The 25,975-nt window shown below is 40.3% G+C and overlaps 1 protein-coding gene across 1 annotated transcript in view; it reads right to left on the bottom strand.

Moving 5' to 3' along the window:
- Nucleotides 1–24,706, bottom strand: part of gusb (glucuronidase, beta) — a 30,473-nt gene extending 5,767 nt beyond the window's left edge. Inside the window, exons 1-10 of the mRNA XM_048612366.1 lie at nt 24,680–24,706; nt 23,561–23,749; nt 17,578–17,759; nt 14,680–14,822; nt 14,183–14,376; nt 12,996–13,148; nt 11,805–11,983; nt 4,889–5,035; nt 4,645–4,729; nt 3,316–3,492 (exon numbers count right to left, since the gene is read on the bottom strand). Coding sequence (XP_048468323.1) covers nt 3,316–3,492; nt 4,645–4,729; nt 4,889–5,035; nt 11,805–11,983; nt 12,996–13,148; nt 14,183–14,376; nt 14,680–14,822; nt 17,578–17,759; nt 23,561–23,749; nt 24,680–24,706 — 1,476 coding nt within the window. The remainder of the gene's footprint in view (nt 1–3,315; nt 3,493–4,644; nt 4,730–4,888; nt 5,036–11,804; nt 11,984–12,995; nt 13,149–14,182; nt 14,377–14,679; nt 14,823–17,577; nt 17,760–23,560; nt 23,750–24,679) is intronic.
- Between the last annotated feature and the right edge of the window lie 1,269 nt (nt 24,707–25,975).

The following is a 25,975-nucleotide window of genomic DNA, read 5'->3' as shown; positions in this document are numbered from 1 at the left end:
CAAGCACAGAGCATGAACACTCGAGACTGGAACAGCCCAATCATTCCTCTATTGGTTAATTAATAACATTGTTACTGCTAATAAACCTTACCAATATTCATAACCTTACAAAAACTTAATAAGCCTACGACCATAAGATATAGGAGCAGAATTAAGCTATTCAGTTCATAGAATCTGCTCTGCCATTTGATCATGGCTGATGTTTCTCAACCCCATTCTCCTGCCTTCTCCCTGTAACCTTTGATCCCTATCTGTCTCTTTCTTAAATACACTCTATGACTTGGCCTCTATAGCCCTCTGTGGCAATGAGTTCCATAGATTCCCCACCCTCTGGCTGAAGAAATCCCCCCTTCATTTCAGTTCTAAAGCGTCTTTCCTCCGCTCTGAGACTATGCCCTCGGGTGCTTGTCTCTCCTAGTAATGGAAACATCACTCCACATTCACTCCATCCAGGCCTCTCGGTATTCTGTAAGTTTCAATCATATTCCCCCCTTATCCTTCTAAACTCCACTAAGTACAAATCCAAAGTCCTCAACTGCTCCTTATATGACAAGGCCTTCCTCCACAGGATCATTCTTGCAAACCTCTTCTGGATGCCCTCCAAAGCCAGCACATCCATCCTGAGATACAGAGCCCAAAACTGTTCTCAATATTCCAAGTGTTGTCTGATCAGATCCTTATACAGCATTAGCAGTACATCTCTGCTCTTTTATTTGGGTCCACTCAAAATGAATGCTAATGTTGCATTTGCCTTCCTACCTGCCAACTGAACCTGCATGTTAACCTTAAGAGAATCTTGAACTAGGACTCCCGGGTCCCTTTATTCTTCAGATTTCCAAAGCCGTTCCCATTAATAAAATAGTCTACATCTCTATTCTTTCCAAAGTACATAACCTCACACTTTCCCATATTGTATTCCATCTGTCACTTCTTTGCCAACTCTCCTAGATTGTCCTAGTCCTTTTGTAGCCTCAACACTACCTGTCCCTCCACCTATCTTTGTTTCGTCTGCAAATATAGTAACAATGCCCTCAGTTCCTTTGTCCAGATCGTTAATATGTAATGTGAATAGAACACAGACCCTTGTGGAACTCCACTAATCACCGGCTGCCATCTTGAAAAAGACCCCTTTATCCTCACTCTCTGCTGGTCTACCAATGCCAGTATTTTTCCCCTAACATCACGGGCTCTTATTTAGCAGTCCGCTGTGCTGCATCTTGTCAAAGGTCTTCTGGAAATCCAAATAGATCATGTCCACTGGCTCTCCTTTGTCCATCTTTAAAAATGGATGAGATTCACCAGTATATTCCTTGGTTTAGATAAAGTAAATACTCACAAGCCAATTAACCTGCTTCTTTACAGTGCTACAATTCCATTTGATTCCCCTGAAGGTGAGATCAGATTGGCGCCTGTTAGAAAATTTATTTTACGTTCCCACTCCTGGTTTCTCTTTCCCACAGCTCCAATTCAACTCTCACTTTCTCCACATTGCTTTCCATTTCTATTGCTCTGACCAAACTCTCTCTTTCCTTGCCTTGCTTTACCTCCACTCCTGGTATCCAGCTGCTCTGACTGAGGGATGAGGATGTTTCTATAAAACTAAGATTGAACTGTAGGTGTAAAATTTATATTTATTAAGTTTAAAAATGTGTAGGTGGAGGGCATTATTTGAGGTTTCACTTGACTACAAAAGGAAGAGATACTGGAGGCTCTTGTGGCACAGTTGTAGTGTCCCAACTCTGGAGCAGAAAGTCTGGCTTTAAGTCTCACCTCAGGAGCTGTTGGCCGCAGGGACATACAAAAAGAGAGAGTTTGGTCAGAGCAATGGGAATGGAAAGCAATGTGGAGAAAGTGAGAGTTCAATTAGAGCTGTGGGAAAGAGAGAAACCAGGACTGTGAAGGTAAAGTAAATTTTGGCCATGGATATGTTATAACACAAGCAACTAGGTTTACATATGCATATTAATCTACTACAACCTTCTAACTGATTAAAGTTTTAACAACACCTTAGGTTTGTTTAGTACATCTTCAATGGTGTGACCCTTTGATCTTTTACTTATAAATTCTGTGCCTGATGCCACCTCTCTCACTAACACCTGAAGGAGGAGCGAGGCTCCAAAAGCTTGTTTTCAAATAAACCTGCTGGACTATAACCTGGTGTCGTGTGATTTCTGACCTTGTCCACCCCAGTCCAACAAGCACCTCCACATCATGACTTTAAAACAGATACAGCAAGCTTTTTACTAACTAGCACCTATGGGACAAGAGTGTGCGAGTCGATCAATATTCCAGATAATCAACAGGCACACATAGCCGCAGTACACCCTGATCAAGCGAAGCTTCAAGACATCAACATCCCTCAACATACCTTTTAAAAACATCAACACACCTCCTAAAATCATATAGTAAGAGAAACATAATGCAAGAGTATACACATCACTGTTACTCTTACATCACAAATACTGGGACACAGCAGTAGATCACGGCATTTTATATTGCCAGTTAAAACAAAGCTCGCTTACTTTCTGAAACTGTGGTAGTTGAGTTGGGAAGTTTATGCTTTTAATGTTTCACTTCTATGCGTGAGACCGAGTAAGGATTTGCTCCAGTATTATCCTTTACTAAGGAACTTCCTAGATTAGAACAATAAATCCTGCTTTACCACTAAAGTTCTTTGAGGTGCCATGAAATGGCGCATTTGGAATTTCAACAAGATGGAAGCCACCACTGTCCTCTACCTATTTCAGCTACTTTCCTTTTATTATGAACAGACTTTTAAACACCACAAAACTCTATTTCCATTATCCTATCCCATTCATCTCACCCCTATCCTTGCTGACCTGCTTTGCCTCCCAAGTCCCCCCATACTTCAGCTTTAAAATGCTCATCCTGGTGAATAAATCACCCATTCAGCCATGTCTTCTACCTTCCTCCTACTATTGGTGGATTATAACATCAGTTATCTACTGTACACACTCTGAAGTTTCCATATGCCTCTCCATCTTTAAAGCCAAAATTCATCTCTTTGACTAAGCTGCTGGTCAGACTAAATATTTCGTCTTTATCTTTTTATGAATTATTGTCAGATTAAACATCTACAAACCACATTAGAATCTATTCTGGATGAAACAAGGAAAAGCAACTCCAATTGTTTGTTTTGTACCAAACATGCTACCAATCATACATCTACATAAAGGTGCACAAACATGATAGGAATTTCTTGTCTGTTCATTTCTATTTTCCTTTTGTTTGATTAGTTAGACTAGCATTAGGCTTACATACAGTCATGCAATTGTTGATGCTTCCTATACTTACACTGTGCAGTCCTGCAATAGTATCAGCTCCATATTCACTCTGAATAATTGGTTTTTGGTATTTATTGTACCAGTTTTCAAACTGATTGTTAAGTTGTAATTGAATGACCTCCAAATGGCCTGCATCATGGTACCACGAAAAATAGCTGTTCACGCAAATAACGTCGGTGTATTGCATCTGTGAAAACATAACCAGCCTTTTACTTTTCCAGAAATGTGTCTTTCCAGTAAGCAGCTTGAACTCTGAAAAGTTAGTGTATATTTCAAAAATCAAATTCTTAGCAATGAATTTTCAACACTTGACGATTTCTGAAGGAAGTAAGAGTTGCAATTCAAACACAGTGCAACCAACAACCACTGCATAACTAATTCTGTGGGGTCAGCAATGAAGTAAATTCAGAAAACAAATACAAAAAACAGCATTAAAACTTTTAGAGAGCTTGAAACATGGATAATATTCAGGGTGTCAGATTGAACCTGCTGTCACACAGTGAAAAGGACAAAAAAGTGAAGTTCCCCCTTTTCTCATGTCAGAAATGTAAATGTTTGCCTCAGAAACATGTTGCTGACACAACCCACGAAGCCACAGTGTTCACAGATCATATCAGATTTTTAACCTCACAGGAAAGAATAAGCACAAAGATAATCATTTCTCTCTCAAACTGACATTAGCTCAACATCACAATCATTTATCATTTGTTGATCAAACTTCACTTCCTGTAGTTACTTTGTAAAAAAATTTGTGTTGTAGTTACTTTGTACAGTCACTCCCAGCTTCTGATATCCTTGTGGTTAGCACTGCTGCCTCACAGCGCCAGGGACCCGGGTTTGATACCACCCTTGGGCGACTGTCTGTGTGGGTTTCTTCCGGGTGCTGTGGTTTCCTCCCACAGGAGGATGTGCATGCTAGGTTTGTTAGCCATAGGAAATGCAGGGTTACAGGCATAGAATAGCATTGGGATGCTCTTTGGAAAGTTACTGTGGTCTCGATGGGCCAAATGGCCCGTTTCCACACTGTTGGGATTCAATGAATATTTGTTAACAAGAAACTCTTTCTTAAAAAAAAGGCACAATCTTAGGTATATTGTCCATATTATATATTCTCATTGGATGGTCAATTAATACATGTGATCTCAGAGGAACCTCCTCCCAGTATGGCTGAAGTACAGCAAAAAAATTAGCTAGCCACTTCCAAAGAAGTTAGTTTTCATTTTTATCTTGTGCTTCAGATCTTCAGAAACCCAATGTATTGCAAGCAAGTTGAACAGGTTCAAAATTTGAATGGATTTCATTTCATTCTGTAATGACAAATGACTATTTAATTACTCACAGCTTTGTCATTCTCATAGCTGGTGTCTGTAACAAAGGTTACAGGCCTGGTTGGATCCATTGCTTTAGTAGAGGATATTAACGTCCTTTTTTAAAAATAAAATTTAAAAAGCATTATAAACAAAAATACATGCCACATGTTTAAGCAATAAATCAATTCCACACGAAACTTTAAAATATACACCCAAAACATTCACAATTTTGAAATTTAAATCATGAAAATCCTTACAATACACTGATCTTACTTGAAGTAATGATTTGCTTGTGGCAGTCCAGATGCTGGTTCATTCGCAACAGACCACATCACTACAGACGGCCGGTTTTTATCTCTGTGCACTAGTTCTTCCATTACACTCAAATGATGAGCAAGGGATTTATTTCCAAAGCTCACACTTTTTAAAAAAAAAACATTGGAAAGAGATTTGATTAACATTTGTAGATACAGAAGGTAACCTGTGGAAAAAGATAGGTTTTATGCTTTGTAACAGTTGTTATTGGGTTACTCATTAATAGTGATTACATTAGTCGAACTGTTCTTTCACTATTGGGGCATTCAAGATCTGGTTGGACACAAAATCTATGATTTGATGCACGTATGCATGAAATGTAGACCTATCATCTTAATTCGATTCAGAGAAGGTTTACTTGACTAATGCCGAGAATGGGCAGGTTGTCTTTTGAGGAACAGGAGAGGCTTGTATCACTTAGAGCTTAGAACAGCAAGAGATAATTTCATTGAAGATCCTGATGGACTTGACAGGGTGGATGTGGAAGATTCTGGCAGGAGAATCCTGAACTAGGGGCTCTCAGTTTCAAAATCAGAGATTGCTCATTTAAGACAGGGATGACGAGATTTCTTTCCCCTGAAGCCTGACTGTCTTTGGAATTGTTATCCTCAAAATACAGTGGAGAAAGATTCTTTGAATTCTTTTTAAGGATAGATTCTTGATAAGCAATGGATGAAAGATATCAGGGATAGGCAGTTAAAGTCAGATCAGCTATGGTCTGATTGAATGGCAGGGTAGGCACAAAGTGTCAAGTGGCTGACTCCTGCTCAGGATTAGTGTGTTTTTATGTATAAAACTTTCAATTTTGTTTCAAACTTTTGCGATAGCTCAGACTGCAGCTGATATTTTGAAGGCCATTCCTGGTACTGCATGTGATTTAAGTTCCATCCAAAACATTATCAGTTATCTGCTTTCCGGAGGGACAACTCTCTCCGTGACTCCCTTGTCCGCTCCACACTCCCCTCCAGCTCCACCACACCCGGCACTTTTCCCTGCAACCGCAGGAAGTGCTACACCTGCCCCCATACCTCCTCCCTCACCCCCATCCCAGGCCCCAAGAAGACTTTCCACATCAAGCAGATGTTCACCTGCACATCTGCCAATGTGGTATACTGCATCCGCTGTACCCGGTGTGGCTTCCTCTACATCGGGGAAACCAAGCGGAGACTCGGGGACCGCTTTGCAGAACACTTACGCTCGGTTCGCAACAAACAACTGCACCTCCCGGTCGCGAACCATTTCAACTCCCCCTCCCATTCCTCAGACGACATGTCCATCCTGGGCCTCCTGCAGTGCCACAACGATGCCACCCGAAGGTTGCAGGAACAGCAACTCATATTCCGCTTGGGAACCCTGCAGCCCAATGGTATCAATGTGGATTTCACAAGTTTCAAAATCTCCCCTCCCCCCACCGCATCCCAAAACCAGTCCAACTCGTCCCTGCCTCCCTAACCTGTTCTTCCTCCCACCTATCCCCTCCTCCCACCTCAAGCCGCACCTCCATCTCCTACCGACCAACCTCATCCCGCCCCCTTGACCTGTCCGTCCTCCCTGGACTGACCTATCCCCTTCCTAACTCCCTACCTACACTCACCTTTCCTGGCCCCATCCCCGCCTCTTCGACCTGTTTGTTTCTTCTCCACCTATCCTCTCCTCTATCCCTCTTCTATCCGCCTCCCACTCTCTCCCTATTTATTTCAAAACCCCCTTCCCCTCCCCCTTTTCTGATGAAGGGTCTAGGCCCGAAACGTCAGCCTCTCTGCTCCTATGATGCTGCTTGGCCTGCTGTGTTCATCCAGCCCTGCACCTTGTTGTCTCAACTATACTACAGTTAGGATTAGGGAGGTACACTAAATAGTCTTTTGTTTGATAGAAATTCCTACCTCCCAATGTACAACACGGGTGTGGAAAATTCCCACCCTTTCACTTTTCCAGTCCCATTAGGAAAATGCAAAGTGAAGCATTTACTTAATAGCAATTTGACTTTGCAATGTTCAAGGGACATAATTTACTGGATATGGTATAATGTTCATCTTCTTATACACAGTGCATTGCAAGACTTGGTGTAAACAGCACCAGAGAAGATTCATCATCTAAAATGCAGTTCTTGTCTGTTACACTTGAGACCATCAATTTGAGACACATTTGGATTGCTGTAACTTTTATGTAACTTTGTCTATGTATAAAAGATAAAGCCAGAATTTGACCCTGCAATCTGAACAGCAATTACACCCTAATCTCTCAGATTTCACTTAACAGCAACTTGACTATGAGACCTGAAGTAAGCAGTTGAGTGCTATATTTTACAACCACCATTGCCATAGGAGATCATTAGCTCCCTTCTAAATGGTCATCTTTATTCTATAAGATCTGACAATTATATTTTCTGTAAACAACAAAATAAAGGAGTGACAATTCCCTCAGAGATGTCCCAATGAAGGTGGGGACGCAGGAATAAGGAAGCGGAATCAAACTTCAATTTAAACTTGAAGTGTTGCTCAATATATACATAACCACATTATTAACCACAAATAAAATTTTTCACCTAATTCAAAAGAAGCTTTTTCTGAGATTGATAATAAATGGTTTGGTTTCCTTTGTGTGAAATAGACCACAGTCCATTAGGGGGAACACTGGCAATAATTGTGATAATACGTGAAACCAAACTGAATTAAGCAAATAGTGATTCTCTAATTTTCACGTAATTATTTTATAATCAAGTATTTAGCTTTGGGCTGTTGTGGCATGGTGGTAGTATTACCTTTGGGCCAGGAGGCCTGGGATCCAGTCCCATCTACTCCAGAGGTTTGTAATACAATGTTCAAACAGGTACATTAAAAATATCTCAATATTTATCTCAAACAAGTATGCTGTTTTGGAAACTGTAATGGGGAGGATGCCTCACAGGGGAATGGAGCACTGATGGCCAGGTCACTGGTACCAAGACTGGCTCTGCGGTAATGAGGGGTATGTCAGGTTCAAAGTAATCAATGGTGATAGGGAACTCTTGTCAGGGGCACAGACAAACGTTTCTGCAGCTAACAGCAAACTATCAGAATGATGTGCTACCTCTCTGGTGCCAGGGTCAAGGATGTCTCGGAGAAGGTACAGAATATTCTCAAATGGGAGAGTGACCAACAGGAGGTCATTGTACACATTGGTACCAAAAACATTGGAAGAGAAGGGAATGGAGGTTCTGAAGGGAGAAAATAGGAAATTAGGCAGAAAGTTAAAATGTAGGTCCTTGAGAGTAATAATACCTGGATTAGTCCCAGTGCCAAGTGCTAGTGAGAGTAGGAATAGGAGGATAGAGGAGATGAATGCATGGTTGAGGAGGTGGTGCAGGGGGCAAAGATTCACATTTTTGGATCATTGGAATCTCTTCTGGGGTAGAAATGACCTGTGCAAGAGGGACAGGTTTCACCTGAATTGCAAGGAATCAAATATACTGGTGGGGAGATTTACTAGTGCTACTCAGGAGACTTTAAACTATTGGCTGGGTGGGGAGGCGGTGGGGTGGTTTTGGTGGAACCCAAAGAGATGCTGAGAAGTCCGTCTGAGGTTGGTACAGTTGATAACAGGACCAAGTCTAATAGTCAAGGCAGGCAACAGCAAGGGAGAGAACAAGGTAAGACTGATAAATTAAACTGTATTTATTTCAATGTAAGAGACCTGAAAGGTAAAGCAGATGAACTCCTGGCATGGTTGAGGACATGGGACTGGGATATCACAGCAACTACAGAGATGAGAGTCAGGGATGGACAGGACTGGCAGCTTAAACGTTCCAGGGAAATAAGAAAGGGCTGATCACCTTATTGGGATTGTACTATACCCCCCAACAGTCAGCAGGAAATTGAGAAACAAATTTGTAAGGAGATCTCCAATATTTGTAAGAACAATAGGGTTGTAATGGTAGAGGATTTTAACTTTCCAAACATAGACTGGGACTGCCAAAGTGTTAAGGGCTTGGATGGAGAGTAATTTGTTAAGTCTGTACAAGAAAATTTTCTGATTCAGTATTTGGATGTGCCTACCACAGAAGTAGCAAAACATGACCTTCTCTTGGGAAATAAGGCAGGGCAAGTGACTGAGGTGTTAGGAGGGGAGCACTTTGGGGCCAGTGATCATAATTGTATTAGTTTTAAAGTAGTTATGGAAAAGGACAGACCTGATCTAAAGGTTAAAGTTCTAAATTGGAGTAGGCTAATTTTGATGGTATTAGGCAAGAACTTTCAAAAATTGATTGGGAGAACCTATTCGCGGATAAAGCGAGTAGTTATTACTTCAAAATGAGACAACAAGAGTCCAGAGGCAGTATGTTCCTGTTAATGTGAAGGGCAAGACTGGTAGTTGTAGGGAATTCTGGATGACTAGAGAAATTGAGACTCTAGTCAAGAAAAAGGAGGCATATGGCAGGTACAAACAGCTGGGATCGAGTGAATCCCTCAAGGAGTATAAGGGCAGTAGGAGTATACTCATGAAGGAAATCAGGAGGAGAGAACAGGGACATGAGATAGCTTTGACAAACAGGGTTACGGAGAATCCAAAGAGTTTCTACAAATACATTAAAGGCAAAAGAGTGATTAGGGAGAGAATAGGACCCCTTAAAGATTAACAAGACTATCTATGTGTGGAACCGCAGGAGATGGGGCAGATACTAAATGATTATTTTGCATGAGTATTTATTATGGACAAGGATATGGAAGCTAGAGAATGTGGGGAAATAAATAGTGATATCTTGAAAAGTGTCCATATTATAGAGGTGGTGGTGTTGGATGTCTTAAAACACATAAGGGTGAATAAGTCCCCGGGACCTGACCAGGTGTATTCCAGAACATTGTGGGAAGCTACGGGAGTGATTGCCAGGCCCTTTGCTGAGATATTTGTACCATCAATAACCACAGGTGAGGTGGCAGAAGACTGATGGGTGGCTAATGTGATGCCATTATTTAAGAAAGTGTGGTAAGGAAAAGCCAGGGAACTATAGACCCATGAGCCTGACATCGGTGGTGGGTAAGTTGTTGGAGGGGATTCTGAGGGACAGGATTTGGATGTATTTGGATAGGCAAGGACTGATTAGTGATAGTCCACATGGCTTTGCACGTGGGAAATCCTGTCTCATTAACTTGATTGAGTTTTTTGAAGAAGTGACAGAGAACATTGATGAAGGCAGAGCGGTGAATGTTATCTATATGGACTTCAGCAAGGTTAGCCAGGTTAGATCACATGGAATCCAGGGAGAGCTAGTCATTTGGATACAAAATTGGCTTGAGGGCAGGAAACAGAGGGTGCTGGAGGAGGGTAGTTTTTTGGACTGGAGGCCTGTGACAGCGGTGTGCTGCAAGGATCGGTGCTGGGTCTGCTGCTTTTTGTTGTTTATATAAATGATTGATGATGTGAATATAGGAGGAATGGTTAGTAAGTTTGCAGATTACACCAAAATTAGTGTAGTGAACAATGAAGGTTATTTCAAAATATAACAGGACCTCAATCGGATGGGCCGAGGAGTGGCAGATAGAGTTTAGTTTAAATAAATGGGAAGTGTAACATTTTGGTAAGGCAAATCAGGACAGGATTTATACAGTTAATGGTAATGTCCTGGGGAGCGTTGTGAAACAGCGATCTTGGGATGCAGGTTCATAGTTCCTAGACGGTAGAGTCACAGGTACAATAAAGGCAGGGCAATGAAGGCAGATTTGGAAAACTTGCCTTTATTGGTGAGTGCATTGAGTATAGGAGTTGGGATGTCATGTTGCAGTTGCACGAACATTGGTCAGGTCACTTTTGGAATACTGCATTCAATTCTGCTCTCCTTGCAATAGCAAAAGAAGTTGTTAGACTTGAAAGGGTTCAGAAAAGATTTACAGAAAAGATTTGCCAGGGTTGGAGTGCTTGAGCTATAGGGAAAGGCTGAATAAGCTGGGGCTATTTTCGCTGGAACAATTTAGGCTGAGATTTATAAAATCATGAGGGGAATGGATAGGGTGAATAGCTAAGGTATTTATCACCGAGGGCAGAGGAATTCAAAACAAAAGGGCATAGGTTTACAGAGTGGATGTTGGGAAGATGTTTCCATTGGTAGGAGAGACTAGGGCCTGAGGGCATGGCCTTACAGTAAAGAGAAGATCTTTTAGAACATAGATAAGGAGAAACTCTGTTAGCCAGAGAGTGGCGAATCTATGGAATTCACAGCCACAGAAGGCTGCGGAGGCCAGGTCATTGAGTATTTTTAAGACAGAGATAGATAGGTTCTCGATTTTCAAGGGGATCAAGGGTTACGGGGAGAAAGCAGGAGAATGGGATTGAGAAATTTACCAGCCATGATTGAATGGCGGAGCAGACTCAATGGGCTGAATGGCCTCACTTCTGCTCCTATGTCTTATGATCTTATAGGTTTAAAGTGAGAGGGAAAGATTTAGAAGGGACTGACGGGCAACTTTTTCATGTAGAGGGTGGTGCATGTATGGAACAAGGAACGGTGGGGGCAGGTACAATTACAACATTTAAAAGGTATCTGGATGGGTACATGAATAGGAAGAATTTAGAGGGATATGGGCCAAGTGGTGGCAAATGGGACTAGATCAGTTTAGGATACCTGGTCAGCGTGGAAGAGTTTGACTGCAGGGTCTGTTTCCATGCTGTACAACTCTATAACTGCATTTAGGTCAATGGGTCCTTTTTGGTAAAAATTTAACAGAAATAATAACCTTTCACCATGAAGCAAGAGAAAGATCCAAAAAATGTGGAACAAAATAGAAACAATACATGCAGCAATTGTAAAAAGCTCTTTTCACGTGAACAAAAACTGAGATTGAACCAGTGAGCATCTTGTGTGAATTCTCCCAAGTTGTGAAATTTAAGAAGTATCTCTTACGGATCTTTGATGCCCACGCCTGGGCACTCATCAATGACCACAATCCCATATTTGTCACACAAATCCATAATTTCTTCTGCATACGGATAATGGCTTGTACGGAAAGAATTTGCACCCAGCCATCGAAGAAGGTTAAAGTCCTTGATAATCAACGACCAGTCAAGGCCTTTCCCTCGTATCTGGTGGGTGAATTAATAAATATTTTACATAAAGACACATTTGCAAAACAATAACTTTTATTTGCTCCTCCAAACTCATGGCTAACCAAGAGATTTGGCAGAGGTACACAATTGCACAAATTGAAAAATTCTCCCTTTCAGTCAGCAATGCTACCTTAGCAATTTCTCTATTTTTTAAAGACATCTTATCGCAACTAAAGCTTAGCAATTAAGATCATAGATCATAGAATCCCTACAGTGTGGAAACAGGCCCTTCAGCCCAACAAGTCCACACCAACCCTCGGAGCATCCCACCCAGAACCATCCCCCTAAAACCCAGCTAATCTACACATCCATAAACACTATGGGCAATTTAGCATGGCCAATCCACCTAGCCTGCACATCTTCGGACTGTGGGAGGAAACTGGAGCACCCAGAGGAATCCCACGCAGACACAGGGACAATGTGCAAACTCCACACAGACAGACAGTCGCCTGAGGGCAGAATCGAACCCAGGTCCCTGGCTCTGTGAGGCTGCAGTGCTAACAACTGAACCACCGTGCTGCCCCTGATTGAAGATGACTGAAGAAATCATGAAGCCCAAGGAAGAAGATGGTCAGTTGACTATCTAGGAGCAAAGGTGAAAGCAGAAATTGGATCATGCGTACAATGTTTCTATTAGATATCAGTAAGTTGTGCCGACTTCCAATAAAGATTGCACAGCACGGAATCAACCCATTCAGTGGAAAAGGTGTTAATACTCCAACAAGCCTATTTAAACATCCTTTGGTGATTGAACTTACTGTTACTTTCAGCAGAAATTTTGCCTGCCTCAGCAGAATAAATTGACAATACAATTACAAGCAATTTATCCAATTTATTATAGTGGTTCAATGTTTATTGGCAACAGTGTCACCTTGAGCAAATTGAAGATAATACACTTATCATTTAATGGCACAGGAAATGGTGCCCCATCCAAAGCAGAACAGATGTAAACAGGAAACATTGGCCAACCACAGCGATATATACTCACATCTGAATCTTCGTGTTTATTCACTCCATGGAAATAGAATGGCTTCCCATTGATAAGGAACTGGGTCTTGGTGACTTGAACCTTACGAATTCCAACTGGTAATGTGTAAACATCTTCATAAGAGGCGCTACCATTTTTGCTTTTTACGTAAACCTGAGTATAAATGGTTTTGGAAAATATATATTATTTGAGTAATAGATTTGAGAGATTTGCATGTAATCCCCAAATTTCAAGGACAGTGTAATCATCAAGTTTTATTGTAAATTTTAATTGATTGATTGATAGGATTTACACCCACATAGTGAAAACCATGGTCCTAAATAAAAAAAAGGTAGGGTGGAAGTGGAAGAGAAAGGTAAACATTTGCAGAACCTGTCCTTGCCTATTAATTTTCATGGTCATTGCCAATATCAGGTCAGCAATCTGCTCCACTGTTATTTTGCAGTACTTTATAATAAAAGCAACTTTCCATTACTCCTTGATAAATTGAGATAGAAAACTCTTTTGTTTTTGGAATTACATGGATTTGTATGATACTACAGAGCCACGGGAAACTGGTTTAATGCATGTCTAAGTGTTTCATTACATCTAAAGTGATATTACTGTAGAAAATATCATTTCATGTTACAAGACCTTAAATTATTTTTCAATTCCCAAATTTCCAGTTTTGGACTCGTCTGAAAAAAAATTTCTTTATCCAGCAACTTTTACAACCAAAGGACCTCCTGAAGCACAATACAGTCATCAAAGTGCTTTTGATGTGCAATTGCCTGTTGCAATTCCTACAACAGCAATTTGCACTCAGCAAACCTCCGCAAGCTGCATTATGATAATGACCACAATGTGTATTTTGTGATACTATCAAGGGATAAACATTCGCTCAGACATTAGGAATACCTCCCAAGTGCCATGGGATCTTTCACATGCACCCAGGTAGGCAGATCAGGACTTAATTTAACATCTCATCTGAAAGAAAGCATCTTTGACAGTGCAGCACTCCCTCAACACTGTAAAAATGAGCACAACAATCAAGGCTATGACACAAGTCCTGGAGTGGAACTTGAACACAAAAGCTTCTGATTCTCATGACAGTGTGCTACCAACTGAGTCATGGCTGACTTTGTCTTATCTCCTATCTCTAATCTGTTATTTTAGCACTGGGACTTGGAAAGTTTTGGGAGACTTACCTCAAGGCTGTAAAGGTATGCAGGGCTCTCATGCATTAGGTATGGCCACCAAAGAATTGGTTGATTTATTATCAAACGTCCAACTGGAGGTCCACCTGTGACTGAAGAAACAGCCTGTCCTCTTTGGTTATACAACTTTACTGATAATGAGTAGTGTGCGCTCCCCTGTATGGATATTTCATAATGTACAATGCCTAGGGAAAAGCAGAATCAGTTACTAGAGTTGGTTTGTGTTCTCCTTTTCAGCCAAATAGTATAGGTCAAATTTCAAGAAAATATCGCACTGCAACATCCTAAAACCTAGACTATAGGAAATGAAATATAAAATTATAATGAATTCATGTATGAATAGTGGCATTTGTGCCGAGGTTGTACTGAACAATGTGTTTTCTTAGATTGACCATTTCATTCTTCTAGATCAAACCTTTGAAGTTAATAATAGCACCTATTAGGATTACACTTGCTGCTTTTTTCTGACAGGGTGACACATAACTTACCTATATCATCTTCAAAATCTGTTACAATGGTTACATCATCTATGTAGACACTGGGCGTGGTGTATAGTAAAACTGGTCGATGAATCCCAGCATAGTTGAAAAAATCAAATTGTGTAATCTGTACAAAGTAACCTAGAGGATATCTGAAAATTTGCAAAGAAGTGACTTTAATTCAGATACTGTTTAGAGAGAAGTTTGTATTTCCTAACTCAGCTTTCTATCTCCTAAATATCAACATTTCAGCATTACTGCCTTATTTTAAGTGGATCATGATAATATTTCTGTTAAAATCCTCTGTAACTTGGTGCTGCTTTGTAAATCCAGAACACACAGATTTACAAGGAAAAAATCTGAACAATGTGATGTAACATCTCACAATATTTTCAAACAGGGTCATTACAACAAATAAATTAAATCCAAAATAATCAAAATAAATCATTAAGAGAGGGTTTAATATTCTGACTCTCTTTGCCCAGTGAATGTACAAACTCAGTAAAAGATGTTGCTGGCGAACTAACATTGCCCTGAACTTGAGTATCTTCCAATTTTTCTCTCTTTTTTTAAATATCTTTGTACTTATTTATTATTCACCTTAAGCATAAAGCTTTGTACTTTGTAGAATGGTACAACATAAAGGGTGACCATTCAGCCCATTCTGCCTGTTCCAGCTCTCTAAAAGCTATCCAATTACATAACGTGGTCTTTACTCTATAAAGCAAGCCAATCTGTCCAATCATTCTATACCAGATTGCATTAGCTCCACATCAGACTCCTTCCACTGTCCTTCATCTTATGCTGTCAACACACTCCTCTCTTCTTTATTTCCACTGATCTTGATTCCTACTATACACAAGCATGTTGTTTGCCTCAACTACTCCACTTGACATTATTCTCACGTCTCAGTAAAAACATTTCCCCTGAATTTCCTACTACACTTATTCATGAAGACCTTATATTTAACATTGCTGGTGTTGTGTACAATAGGATCCCAATCCAACCTCCTCTGACAGGCAGGAATGTTACTACTAAAGCAAAATCCCATTACTGACATTCATGATGGTCTACCTCAAATATCAATCTCATCAGGGAGTGCAGCAGTTCAAGAAGGCTGCTCACCACTGCCTTCTCCAGTGCAGTTAGGAATGGGCAATAAATGCCAGTCTAGTCAGCAATGCCCACATCCCATTAAAGAACAGTTAAAAAAATTAATCTTTTCCAACAGAGCAGGTAGTAATGACAAATTGTCTTCATATAATACGTCCCAAGCCATTTCACAGGTGTTTTGCCAAACAAAATCTGAGATTGAGAGATTAGGAAACAAAGAGGTGAATGATTAAGGGGTTGGTCAGACATAGATTTTAAGAAGGATTTTACAGGGTAAGGGACAGACTTAGACCTTGGCAGCGGAAGGCATGGCTGCCAGTGGTGTGAGTGCTTAAAATCAAGGATCCTCATAAGTGCCAGAATTGAAGGAATGCAGCTATCTCCGAGTTGTAGGACTGGAAGAGATTACAGAAATAGGGAGTGCTGTGGCCATAAATAGATTTGAAAACTGGGATGAAAAATTTAAAATCAGGACATTGCTTAACAGGGAACCAATGTAGGTTGGATGAACAAGCTTGTTGCAAGTTAAGACGCAAGCAGCAGAGTTTTGGATGACCAGAGGTTTACAGAGAGTAGAGAACTGGCCAGGAAGTGCATTGGAATATTCTAATCTAGAAGTATAAAAGGCAAAAGTAACAAATGGATTCAGGCTACAGCAGTAATGTGTTGAGGTAGAATCAAAACCAATGGAAACCTTACCTAACATTTGGCCAGGTTAGGGTTAGGGACAGGAGGACCAGGGGATAGGAAGAGCGGCACTGGCGGTCAATCAAAGGTAGCACAGGGTTTGAGAGTCACAGGACAATCTCTCAAAACTGGGGGAAAAGATTGAGAGGGGAACTTGATCCAGGTTTATTCGGATAAACTAGCTTTCTGGCGTAGAATCTGACCAGCTGGCTGGAATCCCCCACTATCAAAACCCTGAGGTCACCACTGATCAGAAACTGACCAGAATACTCTAAGCTACAAGTGCAGGTCAGATGCTGGGAATTCTGCAGGAAGTTTCTCACCTTTCTACTCCACAAAGCCTGTCCACCATTCAGAAAATACAAGTCATCAGTGTGATGGAATACTCCCTACTTGCCTGGGCAAATAAAGCTCAAGAAGCTCGACACCATCCAGAACATAACAGCCTGCTTGACTGGCACCATATCCACAAACGTTCACTTCCTCCACCACCAATGCACTGTGGCAGCCGTCTATACCAGCTACAAGATGCACTGCAGAAATTCAACAAGACTCCTTAGACAACAACACTGTTCAAACCTGTGAACCTCTATGATCTAGAAGGACAAAGGCAGGAAATACACAGGAACACCACAACCTGCAAGTTCTCCTCCAAGCTACTCATCATCTGACTTGAAATTATATTCCTTTGTTGTATTTGGATCACAATTCTGGAATTCCCTTCCTAACAGCACTGTGGGTATAACTAACCTCTATGGAGTGCAGTGGTTCAAGAACTCAGCTCAATACCACCTTCTCAAGGGCTGTAAATGCTGTCTAACCAACAATGACAACATTCAGTAAAAAAAAACAATGTAGAACAATTTTTAGTCTCAGTGTCGCAGGTAAGTCAGGGTTCCTGCTTCTCATCAATATGCACCGATCATTTCCAAACAATTCAGTCCATTGTATCAAACTGCTATAGAAAAGTCAAATGACCCTCAGAGGTTCGAGAAGATGGCTCACCACCATCTTCCCAAACACAACTGGGGCAGGCAATAAACGTCAACCTTCCACTGATACTCACATGAGAAACAAATTAACAAAGTTGATTTTATTCAGCCTCACCTTTTTGTATCAGTCATGTACTGAATCCTTCCAGGAGGTAAAGTATAAGGGGTAAGTGTGTTGTTTACTGCAATGGTGATTCTGTATTTATTAGTTGGCCTGTTCTGAATAACTTTAGTGATGTCTGCTTCAAAAGGAAGGTGACCACCTTCATGAAAGGCAACCTCAGCCCCATTTACCCACTGCAAAAAGACAAAGCAGTCACATCAATTCACATACTAACATTTTCTGCTTTAAAAAACACACTAAGATAATGGCATTTCTCTTTCTTTTATCTCCCAAAATATTGGTTACACAAGATCACACTGGAAGATTTTGTGCACAACAGAATGAATGGATCAGCAAGACTTACACAGTAAAACATTGAGACGTGCAAATTGTTGCCCTAAATTCAAGGTGTATCTGCTGAAATTTGTTTACATAGCCTGCCTTCCCATGTAAATACAAAAGGTATGCCCAATAATTGTGTTGCAGCATATCCCAAAATTGGTTGATAATTAAGCATAACTGCAATGTGTGGAATTTTGACTGTAAATTTTCTTTGAATTCTTTTACACATTGAGGCCTGTGCCACATTTAACCAAGGTGGTGTAAATTACAGTGGTCTCAATTGTGGAATGCCCTCTTCCTCATCCCACCTGTTCAGGGGGACTAACCAGATGGAATAGCCTTTCTAATGAATACAGTAAAGACCTACCATTCACTTCTTTGCTATTTGCAAATTTGCTTATCCCTGCAAAATAGCAAGCTCACCACTTCACCCATCACAGATCGAAAGGTTCACTTATCCACAGTTTTCAGAGAAAGATGAAAATTTGGAGATATTGACACAAAATGGAAGAGCGTCTAGGTGAATGTAAGATGTGCAATTTCTAAGTTATGGAAGGGGTCTAAGACGTATTATATTCTCTATATGAGAAAGTCTGCTGTGCGAGTGCAGACTAACCCTAAGCCCATCATCTGCTGTTTGCCTACTGGACTGATGGCATGTGATGTCCCTTGCTATGATCATTGAATTCTGCAGGAGATCCTTTAAATCAGGGGAAATGTGACAAATCTTATTTATCAAACTATTTTTTACAATAGTGTAGATTTGGTTTTGTTTTTAATTGTCATTTATCTTCTACAGTCTATTGTACATTTCAGTTTTTTTTTTGGATGGTTGGCACTCATCTAATTGATTGCAATTGGAAAATACATTTGCCATTTATGAAAGTTTCCATGAACCTAATTTATGAATGGCAGGACTTTATCTAATATCCTTGCTTGTCCAATATTTGAAGAGGAAAATCAACCAAAGACAAAACTTTCTGAGAATAAGACATTGTCAGAAGACGGTAACCAACCCCTATTACCATTTTGGTGGCCTGAGTGTTTATTGTATACAAGTTTTTATGTTCTGATCTCAGCAAATTAAGTTCAAGTTCCATAAAGAATTCAGGTGTAAACTTTGGCACAGCCAGGGAAGATCTGGCCACTAATTCTGTACTGCTGCTGTACAGGAACCAGTGAGAAAACAAAGACACTTTTCTGTTACAAAGACTCAGTCAGGAAAAAAAAAGGAAGTTGCACAATTTCACATATAGCAAAGCATGTTCCTTGATAAGAAATTTCAATTGAATGACATCCCACATATTCAGAAAGAATCCTGCACTATCCTCCATTAATAAAATCTGTCCAGTGAAATTTCCTGAAACAAAACATTCTCATTTAAAAAGGGAGCGGACAGAATACATTAAAATAAGTTACAGAAGAGATTGGTAAATAGCTTTCCCAACATAGTCCTGATTGCTCAACTTTCAAAATGCACACTAGTTTAGCAGTTCTGCAAAAAAATGTGAGTTTTTGAGTATGATGGGGCATGCACTTCCTAAAGTGCCATCTCCATTTGTTAGGTAACTCACCTCTGCTGCTTTTGGTATCAGATATTTGTTACCAGGACTGATTTCTCAGCTACCAGAAACATTTTGAAGTGAATGGAAGTATCATAGTTAACTCCACATTCGCAAGAAAATTGTGAAACATGCAACACCATTTAACAGAACAAGACTGTGTTTGCTGCCAACAAACCCCAACAGCACATGCAATCCCAGCCATTGAAAGGCAATTTTTTTTAAAAATTGAAAACTATACTTCTTGATCCGATTTCAATTGGGTTCATAGGGACACGATGTAAAGTTATTAAATTACAATCAGAGGTGCATGAGTTCACCATGATAAGGCCAGCAAAGTACCAAGGGGAATGGAGAGTGGGCCACTGAAGGGAGGGCAAAAGGGGTGATGAGTGGGCTGGCAAAAACAGAACAGAGGGGCAAGGGGAGTGGGCTGGCAAAGGGTGCAGAGAATGGAGTGGCAAAGGAGAAGCAACAACAATAGGTGAACCACTTCCCGTTCCAGTGCAGTGTGCATGGAAAACAATGATATCAATGACATTAATGTCCTGTTTAAGTGCATTGGTAGGAGATACATTGTTAAAACAATAAATATCTGAATAAAATTGTAAACACCCATACTAACTAGTGGGGCACTGATTTGAAATGAATAACTGAGCAAAGTAGATGTGAAAAATAAAGCTTCTTTCATAAAGGGGCATTTAAGGGACTTTTAGATAAGCCCATGAACATGCAAGGAATGGAGGGATATGGACCAAGGGCAGGCAGAAGGGATTAGTTTCATTTGACGTCATGTTCGGCACAACATTGTGGGCCGCAGGGCCCAATCCTGGGCTGTGCAGTTCTATAATCCATTGAGCTCAGCTAAATTCAGACTGCTGACATCGGCCTCATCAAGTCAACCTATATTTTGACAGTAGGCCACTAGCTAGCAACCCTGTTACATCCAGAACACTGGTGAAAGACAGAATTGGGCAAATATCAAGGCCAACATGAAGAATGGTCACTTGACTGAAATGCTGGAGGATCCTATACCAATTATGGAACATATTATGATACGTTAACACCTGAAGGAAAGAAAAATGGGAGAATATTGGCAGGTGGAAATTAATAAGACAGTCATCTTCAATTGATCTAATTTGACAATACCATTTTAATGTGACCTTACAATCTAACTGTAAAGGTTGGTCCACCTGCAGCAGTGCTCAAAACAAATACATGAAAAAAGTTTCTGAATCAAAACCTTTGTTCATTTTGTTTGCCCTCACAACTTATGAATGCAACATTATCTTTTTCCTGATATTGCAGTAATATCAGCCAGAAAAGGGCAGACAGGGGTTCAAGGTTTCCTGTTTTTGTCTTTTGCTTAAAGACCAGCAGTTTTCCCATGATAAATTCAGAAGGTAGAAGAAGAAGCTGATTTAACCCTGCTTTGTTCATCTACCCAAAAGAAAAGCATTTTGCATTTAAATATTTTAGGATTTTCACCTCTATTGTCCAATCAAGAAGTGCGACAATTACATTTGACCTGTTTGAATTTCTACATCTTTGCTTTATGGTCACAATTCTTAAACAATAAACCATCAAAATATTTATCAGATTTTACACAGAACTTGAGGCAAGATGTAATGAGGGGAAAACACTGATCATGACTTTCTTCTGACTAATGTAGCTTTTTAGTCATGTAATACAACCTTACACTTCAGTGTTAGACTTGTGAACACTGGACTTGGGAACTGGGTAAGCCAGTTCTTTCAAGCCTGTTCTGCTATTTATTAAAATAATTGTTGATCAGGGTGGTGTCTTACCACCACTCTCCTGTCAGCCCCCATCTCTAAATCATTGACTCCCTGTGAATGTATTCAATGACTGTTTCCACTGCTCTCTGAGGAAAAAAAAAATCCACAGACCAACCCACAGAGAAAACATTGTCCCATATCTTCAAAACTTTTTATTAGCAATATAGATAGCAACTTTGCATTCAATAATCATGCTGAATGTCAAGTGTTTGCAGACCAGCTCTTTTTAAACTTTATTGTTAATTATTTCAACAATAATCTTCATAGAATGCATGTGTCACCTATTTTTTCCTTCCTACGTGATTAAATTTAAATTTAAATTTAATTTGCCATTGTTGTGTTCACATCCACCTTTGTCTGGATCTCACTCATTTTTGAGTTGATATCTTCAAGTCCATGACACACACGACTCTTCACCATTTTCCTCATATTGTTAACATCATCTGCACATATTTTGATGAACACAGCTGATGCTGTTAGTGGGTGTCAGATCCCAGATGAAACCTGGTTTGATAGATCCTAAGTTTTATTTTTGCAGTTTATATACAGTGGTCAGTCATTGAACATATTCACCAGAGGCTGCTAATGTTCTTTTCACAAAAGGACAGAAGTTTATAACATAAAAGAAAAATATTCTGTATGTATACATCAGGCAATTTAGATCTTGATGAGCCTATTTTTCTAGCTTTATCCTTTACCATTAATCAATCTCAGTTAAACATCACTCCTAACTTAATTCTAATTTTTTTAATTGATGAGTTCCCTTCTGTAACTTTCTGCACATTCACCAAATGTGATTCTCTCCATTACTGCCTCTCCCAGAGACATAATAATACAGATGAACTCACTGAGTCTACATACTGAATCTTTGGAGAAACATAGGGTCTCATTCCAGTCTTTTTCCTTGGAACGCTAAAAAATCCCAAAACTTTTTTCCAGCTTGAAGACTTCACAAATTAACTGCCTTTCTGCTAATAGGAAACTGTTCTTCTGAACTGAAACCTGAACTTTAACAATTGCAGATGACTAATGTTTCACTTTGTAACCATTCAGCAACTTACATCCCAAGTACCTGATCCAGCCACTTAAATTACATGCTTTGCTAAAAAATTATGCTTGAACTCGCTGTTCAAAAATGACGTTCGACCTCTTAAAAAGTAATCGCTTTCAAGAACTGACAACTAAAATCCATTTTCCTGGGGTAATGGTGATGTAGTGGTAATGTCGCTGGTCGAGTAATCCAGAATTATAAGCAAATGTTCTTGGCACATGGATCTAAATCTCACGTGGCAGATGGTGAAATTTGAATTCAATGGAAATCATGAACAAAACTAGCTGGCCCAATGGTAACTAATTTTCATGAAATATCCACCTGGATTTAACAGATGGACATAAATTAACGGACGGAAATGTGCCATCCTTACCTGATTTGGCCTACACGTATCATCAGATTCACAGCAAGGTGTTGACTCTGAACTATCTTCTTGGAATTTGGAGACAGGCTATAAATCATCTCCATCACGAATGGATAAAACCACACAGTACCTCCAAATCCAAGGCACTGAACTAGAAGATGTAATTTAATTTTCAACAGAAATTTAGCCCGCAAGCTTTAAAAAAAAAAGTAGAACAGGAACACCCTGAGCAAAACGGTTCAATCATTACTTCTTATAGTCCCAGAGACCATACGGAAATATTGAAAATAGGAGGAGTAGGCCTTTGAGTCTCCTCCACCATTCATTACAATAATGGCTGAATATCCAACTCAAAAGCCTGTTCCTACTTCTCCCCCATATCCTTTGATCTCTTTAGCCCCATGTCCTTTATCCAACATGTCCTTAAATGTTTCAGCCTCAACTGCTTTCTGGGCAGAAAATTTTGCAGGATCACCACTCTCTGGGTGAAAAAGTTTATCCTCACCTCAGTCCTACCTATCCCGTATCCTTAGACTGTGACCCCAGGTTCTGGACTCCCCAGTCAATGGGAATGTCTTTGCTGCATCTACCCTGTCTAGTTGTGTTATGTACATATGCTTACATTTTGCAAGTTACAGTTATATTTCTAAGCATCTGTAACTAAATGATTAAGTTTAGGCAAATCGTGAAATAAAAAGCCCATAATTTTATTGCATTGCTCACTGGCATTTGATCAAATTGCAATCCCATTCTTACATGCACATTCTAAAGAACTTTACATAATCAAATATTTTGCACAAAGTACAACAATTGCCAGTGAAGTTTTCTTTTTCCACATGTGAACATTATGCAATTTAATATGATTCAAAACACTTACAACAAAAGTGTAGTAATTGGCACTACCAATGTGGAGCACAACTCTCATTCCTGCATTAGGCAACGTCCAGTGCTTGGGCATCAAAACCTCCTTTTCATACCACACCCAGCCAATGAAATCTCTCAGCTTGTGGTCCTGTGTGATGTCATTGTAACTTGATGGAACAGGCATATCGATCACTGGCCCTGTCTAACAGCAAACAGAGAAAATACCTTGTGGCATATTATAATGCAAACACACAGTCAAGATGCAAGTAGCTGGTGGAGTTCAAAAGATTATTTTTAGGATGTACAGGGCCTTATGTTAACTTGTTCAAAACCTGATTAGAATCAAAAATAAGGCTCATAGTTCTTGATGACATTGCTATTTCATTTTGAATGGATACCCTATATAAGTTGTCCTTCAGGATGAAGGGCAGTACATGTTGATCTGATAATATACAAGTTGTTGTGGCCCCGGATGTCACGATCCCAGAAGCTCTTGGTTTAAGTCCCTGTCCGGCATTTGATGCACAAGAAAGGTGAATTCATTATGCAAACAAGCACACTGAATATCAACTTATAAATCCTTCCAACACATACCAATGGCAGGCAGTAAGACAGAAGGAGATTCCTGGTCTGCCATGTGACAGAAGCAAATTGGTGCTGCTACCATCTCTATCCATAGCAATATGCATGTAAAAGTATATGCTGCCACAGCAACTTAGACTCCTTGATGGGACTGGTTGACTTATTTGGCTGAGTGACTGGCAAGGATTAGATTAGTGCCAAAAATGTGGAGCTCAATCCCCATTCTAGCTGGGATGGATTTGAGACCAGCTTCCTTGCCCCACCCACAGTGAGTTGGACCTGCCTTTGATCACAGAACTCAAGGGCATACATGTTACCTCAAAGGGAGAAGGGGGAAAGCTGGTATGTTTCACAATGATAATATCATGGGATAGCTCAGTATTGCATCCAGATAGTAAGCAAGCTTATGGGGATGGACAATAATACACAATGAAGCCATGTGTTTTATTCCTCCCAGAAGCGTTTCATTTTCTTATGGAAATTAATTACCACTCTTTGGGATCTACTGAATGCTAGCTGTCTTGAGGGCTACCTCAAGATCCCACCTTACTTGGACACTGTCTCCTTTGGAAGCCATGTGAACCGTGTGCCTAGGTCTTGCTTGAACAGAGGGCCTGGCCTCAAGTCCCACTCCAAAAGCACAAAATCTGGGTGGCATTCCAGGGTATGGATCATGGTGGGAGGTGCAGTCTTTTAGATGAGACATGAAACCGAGACACAGCCTGCTGTCCCAGTGATCCCACGCAGTCTTTTGGAGCAGCGTTGGAGAGTTCTCAGCCTTCTCCTGGCCAAGATTTATCCTTCAACAAGCATCACTAAAGAGATTATCTTGTTCCTGTTTGCAAAATCTTGTTTACAAACTGACTGCTTTGTTCCCCTTGTCTCAATAACATTTCTACATTACTTCCCAGGTTGTAAAACACTTTGAGTTGACCCAAGGTCACAGATGTTGTTACTATGTTTGCATTTAAATGTCACTCTAAATTACCTCCACGGGTACAAACACTGGAGAAACTCAGCAGATCTGACAGCATCTGTGGAGAGCAAAACAGTTAATGTTTTGAGTCTAGTATGACTCTTCTTCAGAACTATAGATCTCCAGTTTTTTTGGGATATATATCATGGAAACAGTGCTCTTTTAAGTGATAGCCAGGGGATTATCCTTCTCAGGAGACCTGAAAAGGGTTGTAACGGGCAACCCTCTCAGCAGTGCTGCCCTCGAAGTGGCTGTGGAGGGGATGAGAATGTCACACATGTCCTTCTGGGATGTGCCTATGCAAAGGAAATCTGGAGACGAATGCAGTGTTTTTTGTCAAGGTTTGTCCTGAGCAGCTCTGTGACACAGGACTCTGAGCTGTACAGTCTGCTCTCTGGGACGTAAACTGAGACAAACATCACCTGCACCTGAAGGACCATCAACTCACTGAAAGATGCTCTTTGGTCTGCTTGAAACTTGCTGGTCTTCCAGTTGAAAGAGTTGACCCTGACCGTGTGTTGCAGACTGGCATATTCCAAGGTCCAGGACTATGCGCTGAGGGACACACTAAAGCTTAGGGCAGCTAAGGCACAGTGGGGAAAGACCACCGTGTAAGGTCCTTCTGCCAAAGCATAACGGAGGTCCATCCAAGAATCAGACCTTCCTTGATGCCTCAGCTAAATGCCAAGAGTTTAATTGTAAATATAGAGAAAGCTGAACCACAACGCTTGTTTTCTTCTCTGTAAGCAAAGAGAGAATAGATCTGAACGGCTTCATTAACTTTACACGTACATAAAGATTTCCTTCTACGTATAAGGTATATTTTTGAAATTTCAAAAAAAAAGTGTTTAATCAAAGACGAAAGCATCA

The sequence above is a fragment of the Rhincodon typus genome, chromosome 26 (assembly GCF_021869965.1).
Source record: "Rhincodon typus isolate 14 chromosome 26, sRhiTyp1.1, whole genome shotgun sequence".
NCBI lineage: Eukaryota > Metazoa > Chordata > Chondrichthyes > Orectolobiformes > Rhincodontidae > Rhincodon > Rhincodon typus.
Note: the sequence above shows the minus strand (reverse complement) of the source record. Positions and strands in the feature narration are given on the sequence as shown.